At 36.8% G+C, this 25,852-nt stretch overlaps 1 protein-coding gene across 4 annotated transcripts; it reads right to left on the bottom strand.

Annotated features, from left to right (window-relative positions):
* Positions 1–3,307: 3,307 nt before the first annotated feature.
* On the bottom strand, positions 3,308–25,484 carry LOC121298047 (DCN1-like protein 4). Of its 4 annotated transcripts, none has more exons than XM_041224829.1 (12): positions 23,782–23,940; positions 23,387–23,457; positions 21,438–21,477; positions 20,973–20,985; positions 20,509–20,623; positions 18,943–19,031; positions 11,744–11,814; positions 8,728–8,819; positions 8,216–8,324; positions 7,630–7,734; positions 4,765–4,867; positions 3,309–4,369 (listed from the first exon to the last, which is right to left on the bottom strand). In XM_041224829.1, the coding sequence occupies exons 5-12, from the start codon at positions 20,577–20,579 to the stop codon at positions 4,317–4,319; spliced, it is 693 nt and encodes a 230-aa protein (XP_041080763.1). In that variant the 5' UTR covers positions 20,580–20,623; positions 20,973–20,985; positions 21,438–21,477; positions 23,387–23,457; positions 23,782–23,940; the 3' UTR covers positions 3,309–4,316. The 4 variants fall into 4 exon arrangements, with proteins under 4 accessions (XP_041080744.1, XP_041080763.1, XP_041080735.1 ...); XM_041224801.1 differs by lacking the exons at positions 20,973–20,985; positions 23,782–23,940 and adding exons at positions 24,371–24,412; positions 25,404–25,458 and having other exon boundaries at positions 3,311–4,369; XM_041224810.1 differs by lacking the exons at positions 20,973–20,985; positions 21,438–21,477; positions 23,782–23,940 and adding exons at positions 23,986–24,047; positions 25,404–25,479 and having other exon boundaries at positions 3,308–4,369.
* Positions 25,485–25,852: the final 368 nt, after the last annotated feature.

Below are 25,852 nucleotides of genomic sequence, written 5' to 3'. Positions count from 1 at the left end.
ATATATATATATATATATACATATATAGATATATATAATATATATATATATATATACGGAATTCTAAGATTCAGACATGCCTTTACTGGCTAGCTTTAGCCACTAATGCCTCCTTTTGAAACAATACTTAACAATATCAGGGTTAAGAAAAGAATATTCATTAACAAAATATTTAACATTATAATAACTCCGCACAGATGCTTGAAGTAGTCAGTCTTGCCGTAGGTTAAACATTAAGACATCAGGAATCAAACAGACTTTCCGTATTCCAGCATAAGTCACACTACTTGGTCTCCTAACACATTAAGTGGCCTCCCATCATTCAGGCCAAATGGCTAGAGGTATGGAAGCAATTCTGTAGCCCCTTTCACAGGCATACTCTACCCAGATAGGCACCTACCTGGGTCAGGACCCGGTATCATGCAGGTCGGCTATGTGATTTCACAATGCTTTTGAGAAAGCAGGGTTGACCTGGGTGACAGAAGAAGTAAACAATACACTTATCAATACCCCGGAAGCAGCTTGCTAGCGATGCTTCCATCCAAGCTTCTCTGGATTGAACCGTTGGCCCAAATGTTGATTTGAGCAAATGTTTCTACATCCCTGCTGCAATCTGGCTCATGGTACAATCAAAGCAACAAAAATCTGACTAAACAGAATAAACAAAAACATTCCTTGCGGAAGTGAAACCTTCATGCAGGCGTGGTTGTTTGTTATTTCGTTGGCCGTCATGCATTTTGTCTCACTAAATCAAAGAGTGTCAACCCACATCTTGGTTAACCCGGGTACAACCCAGGTATGTGGTTTCACACTACACGGGATTGTGACCCGGGCAGCCAGAAACCGGGGCCGGACCCAGGTAGAAGTGCCAGTGTGAAAGGGGCTTAAGTTAAAAGCCACGCTGAGGTGTTTATTTATTTTCTTCATTTGTCGGGTAGTTCAGAATTGTGCTTAAAAAACATCTAAAATGTTTCTTATTTAAAACACCCCAGGTTAATTTGTGGGAAGAACAGTCAATCCCAGCAGATGACAGGAAAAATGTCTCCCCTTTTGGAAAGCTGTCAGTTGTCACCATTTGACACCCCTCCTCCAAACTATATATTAGTTTTAATCTATCTTCATTGCAGAAAAAAGCAACAATTATACATCAGAAACAATCATAAAACTAAAATGTTTAAGGGTAAGACAGAGCAAATAAATGGTTATTAAAAAAAAAAAATACAAATGAAAAGCTAAGCCAAAATAAGTACGGTTTAAACACCAGAAGCCACTAAAGCGACTTCATGCACACACCCCTATACACCAGAAGCCGCTAAAAAGTGGCTTGCTTGAATGAACACACATACACCACAAGCTCAAAAACTGCTGAGTAAGATCATGTGCTGACAGGGCGATATAAGTTTTCTGTAAAGCTTTGATTGGTTAACACAGGGGTTTTCAACCAGGGGTACTTCTAAGGGTCATTAGGGGGTACTTAGTGAAATGCAAAACTAAAAGAAAATGATCTTGATAATTTTTTTTTTACAATATATTATCTCTAAGCCACTGTGCATAAATATTTCATTTTTGTTTATAAGCTCAAAGACTTACAGAATCACAGATTTTGATTCTTAAAAGCGGACCGATATGATTACTGTGGTGCAGAATCAAACTTACTATTAGAATGGTAAGAGATTGTTCCCTGGCTGCAGTGTGACAGGTTGACCACTAGATGTCATGATTTCCCCCACGTATGCACGCCCATGAAAAACCCACAGCTGCTTTGCCTTAACAAATTACAATAGTCAGTTGGTTAACTGCTTGCTTAATGACCCCTCGACAGCTTTGTGATGGGGATATAGAGGCATAAGGAAGCAAAAATAACAAAAAGAAACCAAAACTTGAGATTTGAAAACAGATCTAGTGTTTGTTCCACAGGAAGTACTGTTCAGTTAGTGCTCCAGATGAGAGCTAGGCTTATGTTGTTTGTTTTATTTCCGGTTGTTTTGCCACCACAGTGCAAGAAAAATAAAACCAACACCAGTTTTCAGCGAACAGCAGATTGCTGAAAGTCAGGGTGATTTAAGCCAAGTTGTTAGTTGTGGTAACCAAGCTCACTGAAAGCTGCCATCTTATGGTTCCTGTTGTGGCTCCCACAGATGAGTTGATGTTGAGGGAAACTGGAAAAATAAAAGTTCAAAGAAAGGCAACACCACTGTGTACTTGTGCTTCTCTTACCAAGGAGATTACTGCTGCCAGTGCCCAGAAACTGCTGAAAATTGAGCTGCCCTATCTAGAAGAGACCCAACAGCTGATGGTTTGTGGCCATCCTCTCCTATGTGGAATACACTCCTCCTGAGAGTGTATAGAATTGGGTTCCCAGAAATAGAGTGACATAAAGAAAAAGATGGTATTTCCTTGTATACCAATAGGCCCCTGTCCTGAAAATAAATTGAAGAACCTTTTTTACTGTGTTCCAGGGTTTAAACCTTTTTTTTTCTGAGCTTGCACTTAACAGAACCCAGCCTGCGAATATGCCAGCCGCTGGTAGCGAGACCGAAGCAGTATCTGTGTAGCCGTATGGATTGAGTTCTAAGACCCAGGTAGCAGATGTATATTTTGCCACTTTACCAGAAAGTGAGGTTAAATATAGGAATATCAGGAAGCAAAACTTACCTATTTACTTATTTTGTCCGCAGAAGGATCTATATGGCCTGTATACTTGGTCATGCTGAAAGTCGGCTTACCTTTCCAAAGGGTGATAGAATTGCTGATGGTTGAAAGGCCTGCTTGTTAAAAATCCCAGGAATGCGCCTCCCACAGCTGCTAAGCAGTATCAGGTCACTTGTCTCACCTCCTTCATATGGGACAGGGGAATCCTTCAGACCAGTGCCAAGAGGGGATCTCCTTGAGAGGGGCAATTCCAGCAGATTGATTTGTGCATCTGCTGTGAACGTGGTTGTCGTCATCTGAAAAACTTACCTGCAGTGATGACATTTGTTACATACCTGACGTTAGTGTCAAAAGTATCACTGCAGCCTCCAGGTAACCAAGCAGCAGACAGCTTTTCTCCCCACTTGTGTTGATATTAGGCGACGTACACATTGTAGTCACGTGTGGCTATGGAGGCTGTGTGGTCCAGTGGTTGAAGAAACAGGCTTGTAACCAGGAGGTCCCCAGTTCAAATCCCAGCTCAACCACTGACTCATTGTGTGACCCTGAGCAAGTCACCTTGTGCTCCGTCTTTTGGGTGAGATGTTGTTGTAAGTGACTCTGCAGCTAATGCACAGTTCACACACCCTAGTTTCTTATCTTGTAAAGCACTTTGTGATGGTGGTCCACTATGAAGGGCACTGTATAAAAATAAAGCATTATTACCAACACACCTGTTGCACGTGGAGATGGTGCAATCCTTCTTCAGAAAGGTGTTGTCCTCTTGTCTGGTGTGGAAGACCGAGGGGTGAAAAGCATTACATCAGTGATCTCTGGGTAACATTTTTGATTGAGTGGATGGATTAGTATTTAGTGTGTATATTAAGTGCTGGGATTTATAACATGTCTGAAGCAGTGCTGTGAAAATAAAATTTCGCTATCCCTGTATTTAAAGACTATTGTTTCTCTCACCTTACACATGAAACACATCTCAATTCAATTAATAATTAACAGTTAAAACTAAACTGAATTTTATTTTAAATTGTTTAGCAAGTCACATTTACAGCGTTACTTATTTTATCACATTTGTCTGTTTGAACAACTTTATTTTGCAACGTGTCAAGAGTTTCCTGGTAAAATATTGCATATTAAAAGGTTGCTGAGGTCGCTGTCTGCTTTATAATATTATTTATGATGTTTAAGGGTATCATAGTTCTACAAATAAAGTACAACATTTAAACACAATGATTATTATTTAAAGTTTTGGTCAGAAGTCTTTTGACTTCTTGTTTTGACAATGTGCACTGGTAGAAGATCCTAAGTGAAATTTAATGTCACTGAATTTTTTTTACATTTTTTTATGCGTATCAAGCAAAAAAAGTATTTCTAGATATATGAAGCATCTTTATACACATTTACAAAATACAGATGGCGATATACACATCACAGTGTGAATGCTGGCAGTTCCAACAACTCGTAGTGTAATTACAAAATGTAGAACAGCCTTCAAGGAACAATGCCACACTAAGCTTAGTTGGCCTGCTGCATGGTGAACATCAATGTTCTCTGCAAGTTGAAAACAGTGCAAAGAAGCAGCATGCACTTTGATACGAACAGTAATCAATAACTGAATGGTAGACACAGCTGTGGTAACAGGGGGCTCTTGAGCTGCCATATTTTAAGTACTAGGACTGTCTGTCTTTATACCATTCCACAAATTCATCCAGCAAGACTGGCCCTGGGGAGGAAAGACAGGTATTAATAACAGCAAGGCTATAAACGCTGCTTTTAATTCAAGAGACACCAGTTGTATAAAGAAAAGATGATTTTAAACTTTGGAATCACCTATGTGGATAACAATACTTCAGATGTGTCCAATACAGTGCTATGTACTGGAGCTAAAATCACTGGAGCTAAGGCATACCATCACTGCCCTGTGTTGACTGAGTGTATCAAAAATGATCAGAGACAAAAGGTGTTAATAACTAGATTCCTAACTTTGACTTCCCTCCCCTCAAAAACAAACAAAAAATCAACTGAAACTCAACAAAGTTATACACAGTCGTCATCTTTATGTTACTGGATTGCATGCAATATTGAGGTTTAAGAACATCAAGTTTTGACAATACTTACAGGCCCCATCTTCATCATAGTTACTAAGGTCAAGGTTTATTGTTTTACTAAACTCCAACACATTGCACCACTGGTCCTTGTTTATTACTTTATATTTTGATTGCTGAGTAAAAGAAAACAAAAAATAAAATGACAATTTAGGTTACAGTCCAACATTATTGGTAACAATGTATCTGACAAATTGTATTATTTTGTTAGGTGACCAAATATACCCCCCTCCCTATTAACCACTCCAGACTGAAGGACGTAGCTGGTACGTCCAAAAAAAATCGTACCTGGTACGTCCAATTGAAATACATGGTAAACAAATAAAAATAAAATCCGGATTGCCATTTTTTCACTCTGGTTCGCTCATCGAGGCGTTATTACAGAACATATTAGGTCGGTGGCTTTAATTTCATTATATTACACAGTTAAAATATCTTTGATGTGATGAAGTTGCTAAATGTAATGAAGAGCCTATTTCAACAGAACTGGTGCCCTGTGTTTGGCTTATTCTGTGAAACACTGAGTGAATTAAAAAAAAATAAATAAAAAAAAGTTTTATTGTGCTGTGCTTCATGAAATCAGCTTTGAAGTAACATCAAACTTTTTGTCTACATCTTGTTTTGTTGATGCTGATGGTAGATACAGGAAGTATGTTGATACTTCCTGCCCTTGACTCTGATCACATGACACCACTGTGACGTATTAAGTGTGTGGGAGGTACTGTAGTGTCCAGTGTCATAAATTCAGCAATCAGAGGGTAAAAATAAACATTAGGAACCATATGTTTTTTGTATATAGTTACTGTGTGTGACACCTTGTATCTCAGACTTGTTGTGTGTAGTTGGAGAGAAACCGTTAGCATAAAGGTGCACATATTTGGTATTTTTGAATTCAGAACACTCAGTGCAATTTAAAACCACTGTCCACTGTGGAACAAAAGCTGTCAGATTCACAGGTATAAATATAAGGAAAAACAGGTGATTTTTGCTATATACAGTGGTATTACCTAAAATTATAGAAGGATTATGGGTAACACCCCATGTTACCCATATTTTATGCCAGGGTTTCTTATTCTTTGGTGGCGTACCGGTCGCATGAATTTGGGGTGGGCGTCATGGACCGTGGGCTGCATATTTCGAAGTGGAAAGGTCAAAGTAGCCTGGTGTCTGTCTAGAGCATGAAAACCCCCTCAAAACCAATGCAAATATTTCCACATAGGCACAGGCACATCCAGCAGCGTAAAAGTTTCTACATTTTCCATCAAATATTTGCATTATAGTGACTAAATGTGATGCAGGTATAATATATTTTATCAAAAAGCTATTTGCCAGGGGTATCTGAAAAGGAAAATAGAGTAATTTTGATGTCAAACAGGAGTCACAAATTCACAAAATGCCTGTAACACAGGGCATTACCAGGGCCTTAGGACAGAAGTGGTTAAACCTATACATTTGCCAGCACTAATGTAATCAAGGCTTCCAAGTTGTTCCTAGAACCTCACAATGATACAACAACAATGAACAGTTTTAAATAAATCAATAAAGTCACCCGTTTTGTTCAAATCAACTTCAAACCATTCATTGTAATGCCAGGCAACAGAGTTTCTTTAAATAGATTATTTTCAGAAAATATTAATTAAATCACCCTGTCAAGTGCCATTAAACATTTTGAAAAATGTGTGCCTGCACCTTTAAGACAACACAGGGTGAGACCTGTGTGTTTTTGTCAAAGTTCTAGGAATTATTATAGGCGTTCCTACTAATGTTCCCTCTAAGCTGTGCGCATGCGCGGGCGCGCAGCAATCTTGCAGGTACCGCGCACCAAAAAAAAAAAAACAGGCTGCGCAGACCAGCACACGCTAACTTCATAACATCTCACGCACAGCACTCCTCCAGCTTTAGGACCCTAAAAATATAGTTTTTTCTGGATATAAATGCAGCACCGCCACGGAGGTATCAATCACCTCTGCATATATCAGTTTGGACATCAAGGAAATCCTATTGGTTAAGAGAAACAAAGCACTACCTAGCAATAGCCAATCGAGTGTGTTTTAAGACATGCAGTGCCCATCCACACTGATGAAAAGGCAGTGCTTGCAAATTATTATTATTTTTTTTTAATTATTACAATTCATTTGGACTGCATGTTAAGTTACAGCAATGAACACAAAGGAAAGAAGAAATGGTAGGCCGTTGCAAAGTTAAGCGGTATTTTTTAGAAACAAAAAAACAAATGGGAATAAATTGTATTTTTTTTTTAGTACATAGAAACATAAATCCCTATAGCAACACCATTTAAAAAAATAATACAAATACAGGAAAATTATGTTACAGTAGTGCGTGGACTTTTTGATAAGTGCATTGGTGTGTGCTTCTTGTGCTTCTCTTTGATCATAGTTAATACTGTGTGTGAGTGCGATATGTTATTGCTTTGGTTTGGTAATTACAAGAAGGCACTAAAAGGATGGAAAGTGTGGTCAGACGATGTTAAAACCTTAGTTTATTCAAAATCTTGAACATTTATAGTGCCTTGTTCTTGCTGACATTTTCAAGTTTATTTGTTGCCTTTAATGACAATCACGTTTGCCAGTGATCATTGTTTAGTTGGACAGTTTATATTAACTATGATGTCACTTATTTAGTATTCAACTAAACTGCCCATTGACAGAAATGTAGTTCTCAGAGAAGTTTGCAGTCCGCTCAGTACAAAAAATTTGAGGGAACATTGGTCCCTACCATAAGATATTGTGAATGGTAAAGTATACTGTTTATCAAGCCAAAACATCCAACAACCCCCTTTTGGGTTGTACACCTGTTCATCACGCATCACTTCATAAAAAAATTATTTTGTGACCCAATAAAAATTACAAAACAGTACCTCTAAAAATTGACTGAACACAGGAAAGAGAGGCCATGTTTTTCCGAAAAGAAGACCCAGCATACACTTGGCAGTGTTAATGTCTAAGCTCCTTTGGTCCTTCTCCTGTTGAAAAACATTACAGAAGAATAATTAAGGTTGAGGATCAGAGTTTGTGGTAAAGAATCATTGGGACAGACTACTGCAAAGATGATTGTTACAACACCAATGGAATATGTTGTTTTCACCAAAGCATTACAATGGCAAAAAGATTATAGTCTTGAAATAAGAAACTTTCTAATAATGTAGTGAGAAAAACAGCATTATATTCGACAATTCTAAAAAAACGAATCAAAAAGCAAAAACGTCAAAATTCCCTGGAGTATGGAATGCTGTCCCATGTGTTTCCATTTTAGTTTTTCTCTTCTTAATTACATTCACTAACACTTCATGGTATGCTTTTATTGTTTAGCTATCTCACATGCTTCCTGGTACTACACATTATAAAACTGTAATTCTGTGTTACTTCAACAGTTGCTGTTCTAAGTCTTGCTAGAGGGACTACTTTGAAATTTGGACTCGGGAAAGAACGATTTTTCCTACTCACCCTTGCAAAGTCAAATGCGTATCTGTAAATAAGTTTAAAATGTGTTGACTCATTTAGTACAGATCTCAAGTACTCCAGGGAATTTCTTAACTTCTCTGTTGTATCACACCTAGATAAAGTAACAAATAAAAAAAAAAAAAAAAAAAAAAACACACAACAAAAAAAAACAGTATGAGTAGCTATAACTGCCTGTCAAATTGTCAGAATTCTGACCAAAGCCTTTATCACCACCAAGTTCACATTAAAGCATAGTGAAAATATGAATTAGAATCTGATGAAGAGGACTGAACATTTTAATAAACATGAACATAAACATGCGAAAAATTTGTGTACAAAAGATCTGCTCTAAAAGGACAATACAAATGCAGATCTTCAAAAGAATGTCAGTTTTACACTTGGCACTATAACCTACAGTACATTTTAACCATTAAGCTGTTAACAATCTTAGGAAAAGAAATATCTGTAATTATGAAACAGAGACATAGTAGAAACAGACTGAAATGATTCCTTACTGCAATGCACCCATTCCTTTTAACCATTCCTGCAAAGTGAAGTAACCCATGTTCTGTGCATCCAGCTTCCAGGCTAGAACAAGCATCACAACCTGCACACGACAACACGGCAAACACACTGTTACACTTAAACCACATGATATGCAATGATCGAAAAGCTAATAATAGCCCTGACTACCACCAGCACCAACATTTGAAATAAACAATTGAAAGCAAATATCATTAATTTGTATTTAAAAAGTATTTTACATAGAAGTATCGAGGAAAATGGTTAAATAAAACATGGAAGGTGGCAGTACACTTAAATATACCTGTTCATCTAAATATCACAAGAAACTGCTAGAAACTTGGCTAGCTTCACAATTAAAAAGCTTTACAATTTTACAAGTTGTATTTATTGTCTTATTATAATTACTGAAATATTGTGTTTAATAACATTTTTGATATACTTTGTATTAGGGATTTTAATCTTGACATTTTCTATTGATCGATTAATCACCTGATCTGCACGATTGATTAATCACACATCTTTGCTAGCGATATGAAATTGTATAGAAAGACAATTACAAGTAATACAAAGTGTCACAATGCAGACTAATGTTTAATATACATATTTACTGACAGTAATGACAGTTTGAAAATATTTGAATAAAGTTAGCCAAAGCGAGTCATTTAAAAATATTAACAGGCTAACAAATGTAACTTAGAGTACTATGTTATTTAGATTAGCTATAGAGAAATTGTATTTATTGAGTCTATTTTATTAGCTTAAAAAAAAAGAACGATATAGCTGTTAATTTTCCGATACCGTTTGAAAGAAATATGTTGAATAAAAAAATTTTAAAAATCTACTTGCGACCAAGATGATATGATAAGCAAATGTTGCAACTTTTTTTCTTCATTCTGAGATATTATGAAATATCAGGTATACCTTCCAGTTGCCCTCTGACATTTTTTAAGATTTCTTTTTCATGCCCCAAATTTTTTAATACCGCACTCAGGTAGAGAAGAGTAATCAAATCATTAATTTTTTTAATCGATCAAAGCCCACGGATGTCCTTAATCACTTACTCATTAAATCGATTAAAACCCCTATTTGTATTAAGCAAACTGTGTTTGGGTTTAAAAGTCAACAACATAAAGTGACTCATAGTTCACTTGCCAATACACAGTACCTGTTCACTAGATGGAGCTGTCTGGTACAATATTCGACCACGGTTTGTACACAATAGCTGTGTGTTGTAAAGGAAAGTATAGAAGTACAGTTCAATTGTCATAGAACCCGGAACTACATTTCCCAGGATACCACATGTCCAAACTGGTACTTACCTGGTGTTAATTAGAAACAATATGTTAAGGCAGGTATTTAGTAGGGTTGAAGCAACAGTGCAGGGTCTTTGACAGGCTCAGTCCTGCCCACAGACCCAGCGTGTTGCAGCAAACTCCAAGGTATCGTCTCTACTCTTTATTAAACAGATATACAAAGTGTTTTGATCAGGAAACACTTTAGCTGTCCGATATTATAGTTTACTTTCACTCTGAAGTATGTAGTTTGGTTCTCCAGTGTGGAGACAGGCTTTTGTTTTGTGTTGTTTTATTTGAAAACCAGTATTGCACATCTATCATTTACAACTGCAAAAAAAAAAAAAAACCCTAAGAAAATAACGAGCACCACCTAGTTTTGTACCAAATTGCTGATGTTGCGAGTCTCCTTGGTTTACACTAGAAGACCATGGTAAAAGAACAGACAACTCGTTCCAACCCATGTCCATTTTTCAGGTAACACAAAAATGATACAATATAAAAAATACATATCTGAAAAGACTGTTTTAAAATAAGTAGGCTTCCATTTAGATGTACTGTATTGGTGTTGTTGGTACAGTACTATAATTTCAACAGAAGTATTTTAATTCAGAAGGATATGATAATGAAAATATCCCTTGTCAAGAGACGACATATGGATTGTAATACAGTACATACTTTTAAATCTGATACGTATTGTAGCAGTATGTAAAATTCCCTGTTAACAACCCAACAGCAAAATTAAATCAAAATGTTACCCATGCACAGAACTGAATAGAACGTAAAAGATAATGCAATTTAGCAAAAGATTAAAATGTTTTATTTAAAAAAAAACAACACAGAATTAAAACAGTTTCCAAAGTTGCAGAATATAGTGCTCGATAAGGCTCTAACGTCAGTTCACTTGCCAATGAAAATGCACAAAAACTAAAGATCACAGATTTTAAAAAAATAAATACATCACAGTATCTAAAACTACATTACCCTAGCTTGTCTCGTTTGCTTTATTTTGGATGCATTTTCGTCAGGTGAAACTGGAGGATGCGCTTTGTAACTGCACATTTACCGCAAAAAAAAAAAAAAAACACACACAAAAAAAAAGTCACACCAAAAAAAAAAAACGCACAGTAAAATAAAGCAAAATACAATAAAACACAACAAAGACATAATTAAAAGATAAAGATACAATATAAATAAATTGCCACTGGCATGCATATTCAAGAGCAGTCAAGACTGGGGCGTGGCTTGGTAGCGGGTAGATTTATTGTCTGTATCTATTAATTAACAGCCAGATTTGAAAAGAAAAAGTGGGCTGCCACGGATATTCAAATCAATTGTAACATTGAAGAGATGGGCTTTGTATCACAAAACTGGTGAAGGAGTCGGAAATCGCAACTGATGGGGAAGTGCATTAAATTTGTTACATATATAAAATGGGGATTGATTTTACTCTCAATACAAGGACGGTAAAACGCGACTGACGTGTTTCTGGGTAACAGATATCCGAGTGCCGACTATATGTACCATGAAATGTATTTGTTTTTGTAAAAGATACTCTTTTACAAAAACAAACAAATGTCATGCAAACTGTAGCAATAGTAATCTTTCCTTCTCTTAGAATTATAACTGTAACAATTATTTGTTTTGATTGTTGTTAAACTGTAAAAACTAACAAACAAAGTTTTAATAAACAAATGTATTGTACCAATCTTACATTTTCAGGTTCAACTCCAATATCTTCACAGAACTTTTCCATGCCTTCAGGACCTACAACATCATCGCTACCTGTAATACAATGATTATATCTAAATTAAAATGGGGTATCTAGCAGCAAGCTCCCTGCTGGGTGTACACAGTTTTACAGAGACAGGTTACAGAGATGCATGGTAAGGCAAATATGGGCATGTTGTCATGCATACATAATCGTGCTCAAACCACTGTGACCTGATCTCCAAATGAAATCACTGGTTAACACAGAATTACGAACAAACATGAGAATAAAAATATAAAAACAAATCATGAATATGTTGAAAAAGACATTTCGTGGGAATATGTACAATGCAGCAGACAGCAATGGTAAGTAATGTGTTTTGTTGTAAACTTTATACAGTAGCCTGTTCAGTAAAATATTAACAAAAAAAAATCATATAATCAGCGTACAAAATAAGACAAAACCTTCCTACTGAGAAATTTATAGTTGGTGTGAACCAAAAACCACACCAATAACTCAAAGGGCCCTATTTAGCAAGTATATGCGCAGCTGAATTTAGAATCAGGAGTTTTCCTTAAGTTAGCCATGGATAGCTCACCTTTGAACCGTGAGCAAGGTCACTGCCTTTATTATAAATGCTTTCCTGTTAAAAAAATATACTGATGGTACACACTTGCATCTTACATAACAATAACAAAGTCTGCATTTTTTTATTGGTCAGCAAGTGTACCTATGAACCTGTGTCTAAAAGGCTTTGTCTGACCTGTCTGGCACTTGCAGCATCTGCAACCTTCAACACTGGAGCATCAGGTTCAGCATCTGCTTCCCTCAAACCATGTAATCTTTCCTCTGTAAGTTCAACATCCATTACGGAGAGCTATGTTGTGTAAAACACAACAAGCCAGGATGATATTGCTAACCTTCTGCTTACTGTTTACTGTACAGTTTACTGTAGTGTTCCGCCACAGATATCGGAATCACATTTTGAGGATTCCAAACTTAAGTACATCACAAGCACATTTAAAGGTATGGCTATACCTTCGGCAGGGGTCGTGGGGTTGAGCAGCAGTCTCACTAGCCACCGCTTCAGTGGACACCCGTTGTCCCCTATCAACCAGCCTCTCAGACTGTCATACCACTGAAACGCAGTGCCACCTGAGAATTAGCGTGCATAAACAAGTCATAAGTGGAGCAACGACAGTTTGCACACACATTTGCGATGTAGTTGTTTGCATCACAGATCACACACTACTTGCACGTTGACAGAATAGGTCCCCTTATTATTTACGTAGAAGTGCCTATTGTGTGTCGGTGCATGTACTTTACTGCAACAGGCAAACAGTGTGATCTCTTTATGTCTCCTTCCAGGTCTGCCTGAAGCAGTTGACAGATTGTCAGTTGAGGCAAAATTGCTGCATGCATTGTATGTCAGACAGGCTTAATAAAAACAGATGACTTAATTATTTGGGGACGTCTCTTCCTCCACTCTTTGTCTGGCCGCTTAGAAATTATTATTATTACTATTATTATTAATTTCTTAGCAGACGCCCTTATCCAGGACAACTTACAATTGTTACAAAATCACATTACAAAGTATCACATTAGAAAATATCACATTAATCCAGTGCGCACTCCATATTTCTTTTATTCTCTCTTTTCTTTGCCTGCTTCTCTGTTAGTTTCAGTGGTATTAATAGTCGATGTAATTTGTGCAGTTTAGACCTGTTTTTCACATGTCTACTGAAATGCAAATGCTAATGCTGTTGATGGTATGCTAAATCGCTACATTTGTATTTAAATGAGGATACTTCCCAAGTTCAGCCCATGTCAAGCGCTGACGCTAACTTGCTAAGTGGGCATAAAAACATGTGTTGCTAAATCACATAGGTGGGCAAAGTCTGTTTGCTCACATGTGCGCCAGATTCTGGTGCGCTAGCTGTCCGCAAAAGTGTTTTGCGATTGCCTTAGGGGTTTGCGAACGTTGCTAAATAGGGCCCAAAGTCTACTATCTTTATACAGCAGAATGAAGAACAAATTTTATATAGTTTTATATAGTTTTGGGGTTACTGAGTAATTTGCTTCCCAATTTAGTCACTATACGAGTAAAATGTATTTTGGGTGAGTAATATGCAACATTACATTGAAGTCAAGAGTACTTTCAATAGATATTGTACATACTTTGATGCTAACTTATAGGCAGGGCCAGACGGAATATGTGGCCGCCAATTTTTGACAAAAATGCGTGGAATTCACTGAATTCGACCCTGATACAACGATCTCAGTACTGACCAACACTGAACTTCCCCCAGTGTCAGGTGTGTTACTCTCTCAGTGAAAGCAAAGATCATGGTTGACTAAATCAAAAGATAACGCTAATTCAAAGATGACCTATTGTAATACGAATCATGCATGACGAATGCAATCCTTCACACGCGTGAGGAGCAATCTACACTGGACAGTTTTTTCACTTTTTATTTTTTTAAGAGAAAGGACACGTAATTACTGTATTATCTGTAGCAGGGGGGCACAAGGGGGAATTAGTGTTGGTGTAATTTATATGTGGAAATGGGTTTGTTTTGTGTACTTTTTGAAGTTATGTTTGATCAAACAATTGTTTACAAATGGGCGCTCGATTGAGACTTGCAGCCTGCCTGTCTTGTACGTGTCCTCTGTGCGTTACGATCGTTTGTAGCATCACATGACCCATTTGTTTACTTTCTGTTTTGTGTGTAACAAATCCTGCACACCTGCGCTGGCGTTTCAACTCCAAGTCCCATGTCTCTTTCTTGCAATGCGGTTACAAACACGTGACAGGAGTACCTTGTCACAATACCATTTACATTTTGATCAATGTGAAGGAATCTTCATAAAAGTACTACACATGTTCAATTTAAATTTGCCGTTTTGTAATTATTCTGATTCGGAAAAATGCCAAACCCTATTACACTGAACACCCTGATATAACAAACATCTCTCCACGTCCCATGGGGGTTTGTTATAGTGAAGTTAGCCTGTATAGTAATTTCCGCAGAATTTAAGTAAAATGATCTACAGAATTTGGCAAATTTGCTTGTAGATTCAGTCTGGGCCTGCTTATTATGGTGTATGCATTAACTACAACCTTCTATTTTAACTTTAATGTTACTTTAAACTACTGTACAAAAACATGGTCTTACAATAAAAACAAAAACAACAATTACTCTTATTTGCTTTATTGACAAACAATATAGCTAAAAATAAAATAAACACAAACAGATTTATTTTTTTGTTTCAACACTGCAGATGGAATACACTTAAAACGCCTGCATGCATATACTACATAGTTATAAAGAACAGATAATACTATATTCATTATTGATGCCTTGCTAAGAAATATAAATAAGGGTCTATTTAAATCATGGTAAATTTACGTATTTTCATAGGTAGGTTATGGAATAAAATTAGGATTTCACTGTCTTGTTTAAACATTAACTAAACAATATTTCAAAGCACTGTAAAAGCCTAAAAATAGTGGTGCTTGCTTCCTTACTAAAACAGTGCTGTCATTTGTTAAAAGCAAGCATGCAGCACCCCCCTGCAGTTGCTGCCGACATTCTCTGTCTGGTGTGGACTTGCCCATACATTGAGACCGCACGTCTGCATCCACTGAATTGGTTGGAAGTGTAAGGCAAAGCTTTGCCAAGTTATACAGATGTGGAAATTGATTAGAAACAGCCCCAAAACAGTTACCCAAGGGCATCTGGCATGCTTTAATAAAGACAATATATGCAGCACGTTCATTATCATGTTATTTGTCCCATCCAACAATTTAATTTATTAGCACCAAGTCAAAACAAAGAAAACGTGCCTGTTCGGGTCTAAAACTGTGTTTAAAAAGTAAGCAGCAGGTTGTTTGAAGCGAGGTGGCTGTGCTGGATCGTACCGGTATACTGATTTAACTTGGCTACAACCTACAGGAATACTTTTTGTCTGTGCAGACTTTCTAGTTTGTTTTCTGAAAGCTGTTTATTTTACGTTCTGTTCAGCAGCCTCTGTAGTAGCCTTCCGTTTAATGTATGATTCTGAAGTTAAATAGCGATCAATCGTATTTTCTCCAAAGACACATTACAAGATATGCAAAACAGTTACCTCCATCTGCATGTACAGTTTCTTTGGGAAATATCTTGACACGATCATCAGCGGAAATATACTTTGCTTTTTTTGCTGTGTCGTCAATTTCTGGTATTTTAGCTTCAATGCTGAAAACCAGATTTTAGCAACCTAAATCAAAACAATGCAGTACTAACTTTATCCCACCCCCTACTGCACAGTACAGACGCACTGATAGGCTGATTAAAACATCGTTGTCATTTGAACTGTAAACAACACGTTAACTGCTTTGGAGTATTTTTTTGTAAATGTTATGTGTCTAAGAATGCTTTTTTTTTTTTTTTTGCCTAAGTGCAATGCACACCGGACAGCGAAGGAATAAAAAAAAAAGCCTATACAGAAGGAAGATATGCAATTTGCGTCACTTGATTTGTTCACTAGTTCATTTAAAGAAGGTTTCTTTTTTCTCTCCAAACTTGACAAGTATGGATTGTCCCCTAAAGAGGTGAATTTTGCGGTGACCCCTCAATTTACTGAATTCCGCAAAATCATGATTTAGGTAGACCCCTAAATATAAAGCATCCTGACTCTCGAAACACAAAATATTGTATTTATTATACAGCTTAACTTCCAAAAATTTGGTTGACAGATAGATAAACTGGTAGAAAAGGTTGAGGAGACTAAGACGGCACAGAGAAATCCAGAATCCAGTCGTTTATTCAGCAGTCACAAATACACACTGCAAGTAGTGGAATCAACTCTAGTGTGTTTTTTTTTTTTTAATTGTTAAATGTACTATTTTCATTGAAAACTCTGACTCATCACGTGTTTTGGGCAATTCCCAAGCAGGCTATAATTAGCTCTACTGCCATTCTCTAGCCCGCATACAGTATATTCACAATTAACCATTGAGATGCTGTGAACCAGTGAAGTACAAGCAGCAAGAACACGAGAGCTCAAGCTGTGTAGCAAAATTGGTTCAAGCTGTTCATGAAAAAGGAACAAAACGAAACCACAGAGACATAGTGGTAGCGTGGAAAACTTGGGTAGAACCCCGAGGTATTGTGGCTAGTAGGCTGAGGGAGCGGGGAGTGTAGGTCGGTGACCCAGGTCGTGCGGGTAGAGACGACCGGGATAAAGCTGCCAAGTGTAGCACCTTTTATTTGTAGTTTTATTTTCCCTTTTTCTTTCACCTTTTGTTTTCATTATTATTTGAGCACCTGCAGCTGATTCCTGTACCAGTATCGGTATTTCCGTGGTCCTGTCTATCATCGGTGATAGTCAAGCCACGGACAACAGCGCCCTCTGCGGGCTAAAACAAATCAAAGAGTCGGTAATGATAAAACTGGGCACCTGTGTGGTGTTGTTAAGTATACCTGTCTGTCTCCTGTGTCAGTGAATTACCCACCACTCTTTCACATACATATTCGTATGTAATTAATATTTTTTCAGTGCGTGAAACACCCTTTACGCGGCTTATCTGGAGCGCCGACGTCACCAGAACATTTATCATGTAGTGTATATATAATCCATAAAATGAGGTTACTGTAGTCTGAGATATGAAGCTTAGTGTGGCAGAGGCAGTTTTTTTTTTTTTTTTTAAATACTGCCAAATAAGGGTAATTGTTCATGCACTGTTGCTGCAATGTAGAGCTTAATTATACAATTTCTGAATGAAGACTGTGCAAACGGAATAGTTTAGACTACTACAGTTACTGTGCATGTTTAAGAATATTTATAAATCACGGATGTCAAGTGGTTTAACTTTCAAATACATCAGATTGTTTTAGGGTAACATTACTGCATTTCTCTGCAACGATCATCTTGTAATGTTACCAAAGTAAATCAACAGGTGGCAGCATTGCTCCATCAAGGTCAGCCATAATTTTTTCCACTGCCAATGACTAGGGTGACCAGGTTTTCAAAGCTCAAAACCAGGACACATTGTTAATTAATTGAAAAGACTAATTAAACCATTTAAGTATAGGCTATCTCATTTCATATCCTCTCACTCTTAGTATTATATATTGTTTTTCTTTCTTTTAAGCAGCTACCTAATTTCATAATTTAAATACACACCTGGGTCTATAACTTGTGGCTAATTAATTTAAGTATACATCTTGTGTTACACACTTATATTGAGTTTAATAATAATAATAACAATAATACTTTTCTTTCTTTTTTTTACTTGCTGTGTCAGGCTGTATTTATTGACGTTGTTGATGTGGCTTAACCTGGTGGACTTAGACGCTTGCAAGCTCTCGCTGCTCTGTGTGGGCTAAATCCCACCAGAACTGAAGAGCTACAAAATGACTGTAGATTCATACTGAATATAAACTAAAAGAAAGGTGCATTGAGGAATAAGCATGTACACCTGTGTTAATCACTTCATAAAAATGTTCTTGATTACCCTAGTAGTTTAGTTTTTTTTACATTGCAGGTGCCATAAACTAAAAGTGGTTCTTTACGTTATTTTGACAAAAGGTATTTAGAGTATGTTGCGCTACATGAAGTGTCTGTAAACTGGGATTTTTTAAAGGTTTTGAGCAAAATGGCAGGACACGGGACCTTTGAAGGAAAACTGGGGCTCTCCAGGCTTAACTGGGACATCTGGTCACCCTACCAATGACTGCATTCACACATGGAGGAAACCGGGATCTGTGTTGCCTAGAGATGACCACAATCCACCATGCATGTGTGTTCATTTTCTGCTATACAAACAATGGATGGCAAATATTTAACTAAGCTAGAATTTAGTCACAGCAATGTGTCAATTCTACTACAGATGTGACAAGATATTTTCAGGATTCTTCCTACAGAGGTGTGAAGAAGCTGTGTTAATACCATACTTCAATTGGAAATGGGCAGTAAGAGACGTTTAAAACTACACCATGGGTCTTTTTCTGATGCTGTAGTTTGTTTTTTGTTTACTTTCGTATCCCTGGGAACAGAACACAACAAGAGTGGTATGTAAAACTGAATAATTTGTAAACATGAAGTAAAATAGATGTCCGACAACACTCTGTATCATTAGTATTCCCAAAGGTCAAAACAATTCATAGAATAAAACTAAGACATTAAGCACTTTTTATCAACCTAATGTCTCCTCCTACCTGAATATTCATAAAACCACTCCAAACATCTTTTACTTGAGAAAACGTCTTCAGTTTTGATCCTAGATGCTTCATGTTTTCTGTACATGCTTTAAATGAAACAAACTATTAGGTCATCAGACAACAGGGATTAAGAGAAAAAAAAAAGTTTGCATTTTAGTCACTTATTTTCAAAAGGGGGGAGGGGCAGTCATTAAATTGTTTAAAGTAGCGCTGGGACAAATCAATTTTTATTTTACATGTATTCAATGACAAAAAACCCTGTGTCTGCCACAAATTATTTAATCTGAGTGGCTTAATTTACTCAGTTGCAGCTGCTGCTTGCTTTTCCTTGTTTGTCACCTGCTGCTGCGGTGAGTCGGGGGCATGTCCTGCCAGTGCCCCATTGGTGGGCGAGGAGCAGTTTTCCTGGGGCGCCCTGACTGTCAGCTAAGATTAGCCCCACACGCTGGTGAATGTTGCTGTTCACTCTATTTGATAAATAAGTTGCGCTTGGATTCTTACCACCGCTACAATATATATATATATATATTAGGAAACAAGTCAATTGGTCCGTTTCTGTCTGTACTGATAAAGGTTATACTCGTGTAGTGGTCAATGTTTTAATTTACTTTCATGATGCAACCCTAGTTTTTGTTACGTGGAATGTAAGAGAAATAAAACAGTGAGTAAATATTGTTCTTTTTCATTGTACAATGCTCCCTTTTTCACATTTATTTTATGTGAAGTGTTTACACAAGTTAAAAACGAATGTTATTCCTTTATGAAAAGGTGTCTATTGCCACTTTGTTTCTTGCGAAGACACAACAATGTCAGAGATTATTAAAAAAATAATGTGTTGTGTACTTTATTTTTACCTGAAATACACTTTTTTTTAAAACGGTAACTACTGTATTGCATTGTTTGTTTTGTAGTTAATTCACAAGGGTAAAGTAAGGCCTTTCTCACTTCTGTGATATTTTTCAACTTGCAGTGTTACATATAATAGCTTTGATAACATTTGAAAACTTACGAATATCTGAACATGAAAATTCCATGTTCATCCCAGCACTAGTTTAAAGTGTGTATAGCTAACAAAATAATTCCAGAAATCTTACCTGTTGTGCACTACAATTCATTATATTGGATTCAAATAAACAGTTTCGAAAGAAACCCATGTATTTTTTAATTTTATTTTTAAAACATATCTGATTCTACACTTGGATTAAAAATAAACCATCCTTTGTCCTTTCACCTGGAGAATGAAATTATTCCCACCCCTTCCACGGCTTCTTTCCTGTTATTAACCAACCAGCTGACTCCCTTATTGATTGACATGGTGACAGGTGAAATGACCCAGAAAGTGAAAACTCTCTCTACCCTAATATTGGTACCAAATATCTTGTCTGAAAATAACATACATGTTTGCTATAACACACGTTTCTTTCACAACTGCATATTTGAAATATATGTAGCTAATGGAAATCAGAAAAGATTTATGGAATCATTGATTAACTACAATAACAATAATTTTTCATATTAGAAACTACATGCAACCATCTCCATTTTAGAAACACTGCAGTTTACCTATCGTGTCTACTTTTTTTGGCAGATAAGTCGTCTCCTGTTGTAGGTCTCCTCTTTTTTCTAGGCGGCATTGTTTTAGAATAGCAGTCTGCGGAACTGCAAGACCGAAGGCTCCCTAAATTGAAAAACAAACAAACAAACAAATTGTAAAGCTGCGTCATCAACAAATATACAAGTAGTATTCCAGAGCAATTTGGGTGATAATGTGTTTGGAGGGCATAGGATTTCACAGGAGGTAATTTTATCACCAACACCATGAACAGAAATAACTCACTTAAGCCTGAATCGTATAACAATCAGATTTACAAATTCCCACAGGGCTCAATTCTGGTTATGCAATTTTATGCAGCCATTGTAAATGCACAAAGGGGGAAAGAGAAGTGAAAAAGGATTAGAAATATGGTAACATACTGTTGGAAGAACTTGACCCCACAAAGGTATGACAATTTAAAAACAAAGCATACCTGGTAATACAATCTAAAAGGGTAAAGGAAGAAAACCAAATCAAACTATGTACCAAACATTAAGACTGTAGTTCAAAGTGTGCAGGCTTTAAGTAGCTATAACTTCAAAGATCACATGACCTCAATATGGCAGCACTATTAGGTCAGAGGTCAGTGTCATGGACACTAACATTAAGAAAACAATGTTTACATAACCTTTAAAATGCGAAGTTCTGAGATATGAGGCTTTGACCAAAAAAAAAAAAAAAAAAAGATACCAGGAAAGGGTTAACTTTTCTTGTACGACACCTACAATCGACCCTGACCATCTTAGGTCAAAGGGTGCCATTACTTTTAATATGGTTCATGGAATATTAACAGTAGTAGGGTTTGGTGGCAGCAGGATTGCAACCTCACACAAAACTACTGCCCCTTACAGAAATATAAAAAAAAAAGAAAAAAAGCACTTTGCAGGGGTTTTAATACCTGTCTGGTGTTCGTCTTGGCTAACGTCTTCTGTCAGATTCTGTAATAAAAATGTCATCATCTGTCTTGCATTGCAGATACTGCCAACACCGTTAACATGCAGAAGCAGAGAAGAACACTTCCTAAGCAAGTAACATTTCGAAATTGCCCCTGTTTCATTTTAGAAGCTGAACGGCTGCTAGCACACACACAAAAAAAAAAAGATTAGCTCTACTCTGCTTAAAAATACACTTGCTACTCATAATTAATGAAACAGCCGTGAACCTTGTGATAGAAAACCCAGCCATGTTACGGGTCTGCATAGCCACAGAACATTTTATGTAAAAACAAGCAATACAGTATAGTACATCTTCAGGATGATGGACCATTTGTAGTAGTCTTTTATCCACACAGGATCTCAAAATGCTTTACAAACTGTATAATTTTGGTGTAATTCTAGCATGTTTAGCTAAGCCTTATCTAAGGCTCTCGTGTAACTCTGCTTTATGGTTGCAGGGTTAAACTCCAGCACATTGGGTTCATTGCTTTTCACAAGTGTAAAATACGTCACCAATAATAAAAAGTTTACCACACAGAGCTGCCAACAAGTGCCACCTCAAGGCCCTATTAAATCAGACATATGTGAAACTCCAGACAAAATGAACCATTTCCAAATATATGATGACAACAGACATAACTCTTTCATATCCGCTATCTTTGTTCGAGTATGTTAAATAACTTATTTTGACCATGCAAAGTTTCATCAAATATGCAAGAGTGGTTAAAGATGCAGCCTTCATTAGACCTATTCACATATTCAACATCTAAGGAAGATCCATATTTCCCCCTGGCAATGCATAGTACGCCTATAAATGTATTATTTGTATTCGACAGTCTTTCAGAGTAAAAGGTCAGGTTTTCCTGAAGAAAATGAAGTGACAGAACAGAAGTAGGATTTACACTTTCTAAATCTAAATTGCTGTTTTTAAATTTAAATCTGCATATTCCTTATTTAAATTCATGGAGGTCCTTTAAGGACCATCTAGATGAGGTCCTGGGATCAATCTCTAAAAGGAACTGGACCAGCATCGATGTGCCAAACACCTCCTTCCGTTTGTGGTGTTACATTCTTATGAACTGTCAGCAAACACACCAAACTGGAGCACTATACTATGCATGAGCGTTATCCATTACATAAACACATGATCTTAGAAGAAATGGTTCTCTGCAATATGATTTGAAGGTTCGTTACTCAGTACACCTACATAACGCTGTTATTATCTTCTTGCTACCAATACATACAGTACACTTTAATACACCGAGACAGAAATTGGAGCAGTTCTGCATACTGGCTCATGCAGGTGATTATCTTTATATAAAGTCTTTTATAGTATGACTGCAGTTTTTATTTAGCACATTTATTGGATGAGTTACAGGCAAACCAATTGCATGTGCCAGGTTCTTGTTTTGATCAGTTAAATTTGACAGCTAAGCATAACATGCACAGAATAAAACAAAACCATTCCAGTAAGTTTAACTTAATATGTAGTGCCATCTCTTCTACGTCTGACATTTTCCTACATAACAGATGCCCACTTGTTTTTTCATACCTATTAAATAAACCTTTCCAGTTATCTAATGCAGCTTTTCTTATAAATGACATATTTTCTAAGTCGACTGCGTTCCTTTACGTGACCTCTTTGAGTAGAATACGGCAAACAGGAAAACAGTATTGAAGTATCTGGCAGGAGCGATGAATTACAAATTACTTAATTAGACATTCAATTCCATGAGATCAAAGAAATTAATATTAGGTAAGATTCACTGGAATTATTCATTTAACACTGTGTTCTTTAAAGAGTACCATTCATGTCTCTCCACCCTGCATACGAGGAGGCGAAGGCAATTTGCTTTCTCTTATTTAATAATCTAATATAACAGCAGTAAGAATCAAAACCCCAAGCAATTACCAGCCTGTTGAGTGTGTGGTAAATCGTGTGAAAGTTTGCCAGAGTAGACTGGTGAGAGTTCAGCTGAAAACCTACAGAGAAAAAACAAAACACAAAACAAATATTAACTTCTGAATAAACTATTAGATGCCATATTAGAATATTTGAAAATTGTATTCTTAAATATTTTTTCAGCAGACTACTTAGGGCTGGAAAGATCACGTTTAGCTAAATGTAGCCTATTCTTATTTCCTAACTGTTGAGATTTTAAACTAGAATTATCAGGAAGCAGCTGGTAATTTTAGCAATCAATCCCTTCCCTCCCACAATATAGGGTTGGCTTCATATGATTCATAATAATGTAATTACACCTTTAGTAAGTGTAGTGGTGGCCCATACTTTAAAAAAAAGAATACCTGATCAAAAACAGCTTTAAACAGAAACAGACGGCTTATAAGTCGTTATAGCTAAGAAAATAATGCCATAAATCTACAGTAATCTGTCAGGTACATCTATTCTGTGTACTATACGCCCCACAGGTTTTGAAAGAAACGAGTTATAGGAAACGTGTGTTCATTATCTTGCATTACAGAATATTATAGAAAGCTCCCTTTGCTTGCCTTGCTTTCAGGTTGTTTGGTATCATTTCACTTCCTAGGTCATTCGCCTTAATCAGCATTGTCTTCGGAGTCAAAGCATGTCAATCAATTAGAGAAAGTAGGTGGTTGGTTAATGACAGGAAAAAGGCTGAATGTCTGGGGATTTTAGTTTCTGGGTGAGATGTCTTGGGGAATGTAGTTTATTACACCACTATCATATTTTGAGATGCACTTGCTTTTGTCCGCAATGAACATTGAAAAGTATCTGAAATGAAGGCTTGCAAACAGAGCGGTTTAAAGAAGGAGAAACGCAACCGATAAACTGAAAACTCACTATTTTAATAACTCGCTACAACGTTGCGGCTTCCCCCTTCTTCAGACAGCTTTTAACACCATATCAACTTACCATAAGAATAACACAGTAGCTGTAACAGTGCTGTAAAAATACCTACCGAAAAATAAATAAATACGTAAAGTGAGGGACTTCTACTGTGTAAAACAAATGAAAATATTTATTTTCGTCACTCATATTTAACAAGACGTCGTCAGTCATACTGAAAACTTAGTTGTGCTGAATAAAAACAAATATTGCAAATGGCATTTCCCCTTGTCAGGCCAAGCCTGACAGTGGTACTGTGTAACAACAGTAAGTTATTTGCATCGAGTTTAACGATCAATAGAGTACAGCAAACTGGAATGTGTAGTTTCTTTGCCAGCAAAAGCAAATGCGTCTCAAAATACAACTACGGTGTAATAAACTACATTGCCCAAGATTCCCATAGACTGAGATCTCATTCAACACCTCCAGCTCCTGATGCTTATCCCTAACTAATGAATGCACTTTATTATCATTACAAAAATCTACCACACAAAACCTTCTACTACAGTTAACATATTACTTCTGTGTTGATTTACTGTAAAGTAAACACTATAGCGTCGCTGTGTTAACAAAATTTAAACGAATTTTAGACAACTGCGTCACAATTTCCCTCTGTAATTACCCGCAATTTATTTGAAAACTGATCTATTTGTTACAAAATACCGTTAGAAATATTTCTGCTGCGATGCATACCAAATATGGTATGGTCTTGTCGCTAAAATTATATTTTCTATTCACTAAAAGACACAGTCTGCTTTTGAAAAACTCAACCCTTTAAAAAACACCTTACACGATAATCAAGTATTCATCAATGACACAATGTGACCGCTTCTAACCGAAGTCTACCTTCAGAATGTTAATAATATTATTGCTTTACGTTGAACAGAACAAAATAAAGGGCTTCAGCACTGAGATTCTCTATAATGAAAATCAAAAACATACTAGAAAGACAAGGGTTTACACAAATCGAAAACATACAGCTACTTGTCTATGTATGATACAACCGCCCCCTATACTAACAACCAAAAATGTTATAAAAATAAATCGTCACTGTACTTACTGACTGCATCAGATTGCATTTTTATCAAACATACACTGAAAGCTAGTCTGTGTAAACCTGCAGACCGGCCAGTGGGAGGAACGTGTCAAGATAAGACGCGCCTACGACTGATGTAATTGGACAATGGCTTTCAACACCCCGCTCTTCAATGTAGCCTATTTGCCAACCCTCTTGTCATTCACTTGCAGCCCCTGCTTTCAATTAGTACCAGCCCTTCGTTGAACGTGACAGGTCAAAGTTGCAACAAAATCCCGCCCTTGACTAATTCTATTGGTCCACAGACTCGACACATTTATCAATTACAGGCGTACAGTATCCTCGTGCAAAAGAAAAACCATCCCACGACGGAATTTAATTGGAGAATGTCCACTAGAGGAATTCACCTTCTTACCTTCACCATTGGCAGAAGAAGCTCTCCATCACAAGAGATAGCGGGCAAACAGAGACGC

This window comes from Polyodon spathula, chromosome 2 (assembly GCF_017654505.1).
Source record: "Polyodon spathula isolate WHYD16114869_AA chromosome 2, ASM1765450v1, whole genome shotgun sequence".
NCBI classification, from domain to species: domain Eukaryota; kingdom Metazoa; phylum Chordata; class Actinopteri; order Acipenseriformes; family Polyodontidae; genus Polyodon; species Polyodon spathula.
Note: the sequence above shows the minus strand (reverse complement) of the source record. Positions and strands in the feature narration are given on the sequence as shown.

What these genes read in the sequence shown, in the direction of transcription:
- LOC121298047 (XM_041224801.1), bottom strand. An exon ending in AAAAAAAGTAGACACGATAG is followed by an intron (nt 19,032 to 20,508) that starts GTAAACTGCAGT and finishes TTTCATTTAAAG; the next exon opens with CATGTACAGAAAACATGAAG. An exon ending in CTATGATGAAGATGGGGCCT is followed by an intron (nt 4,370 to 4,764) that starts GTAAGTATTGTC and finishes TTTCCTCCCCAG; the next exon opens with GGCCAGTCTTGCTGGATGAA.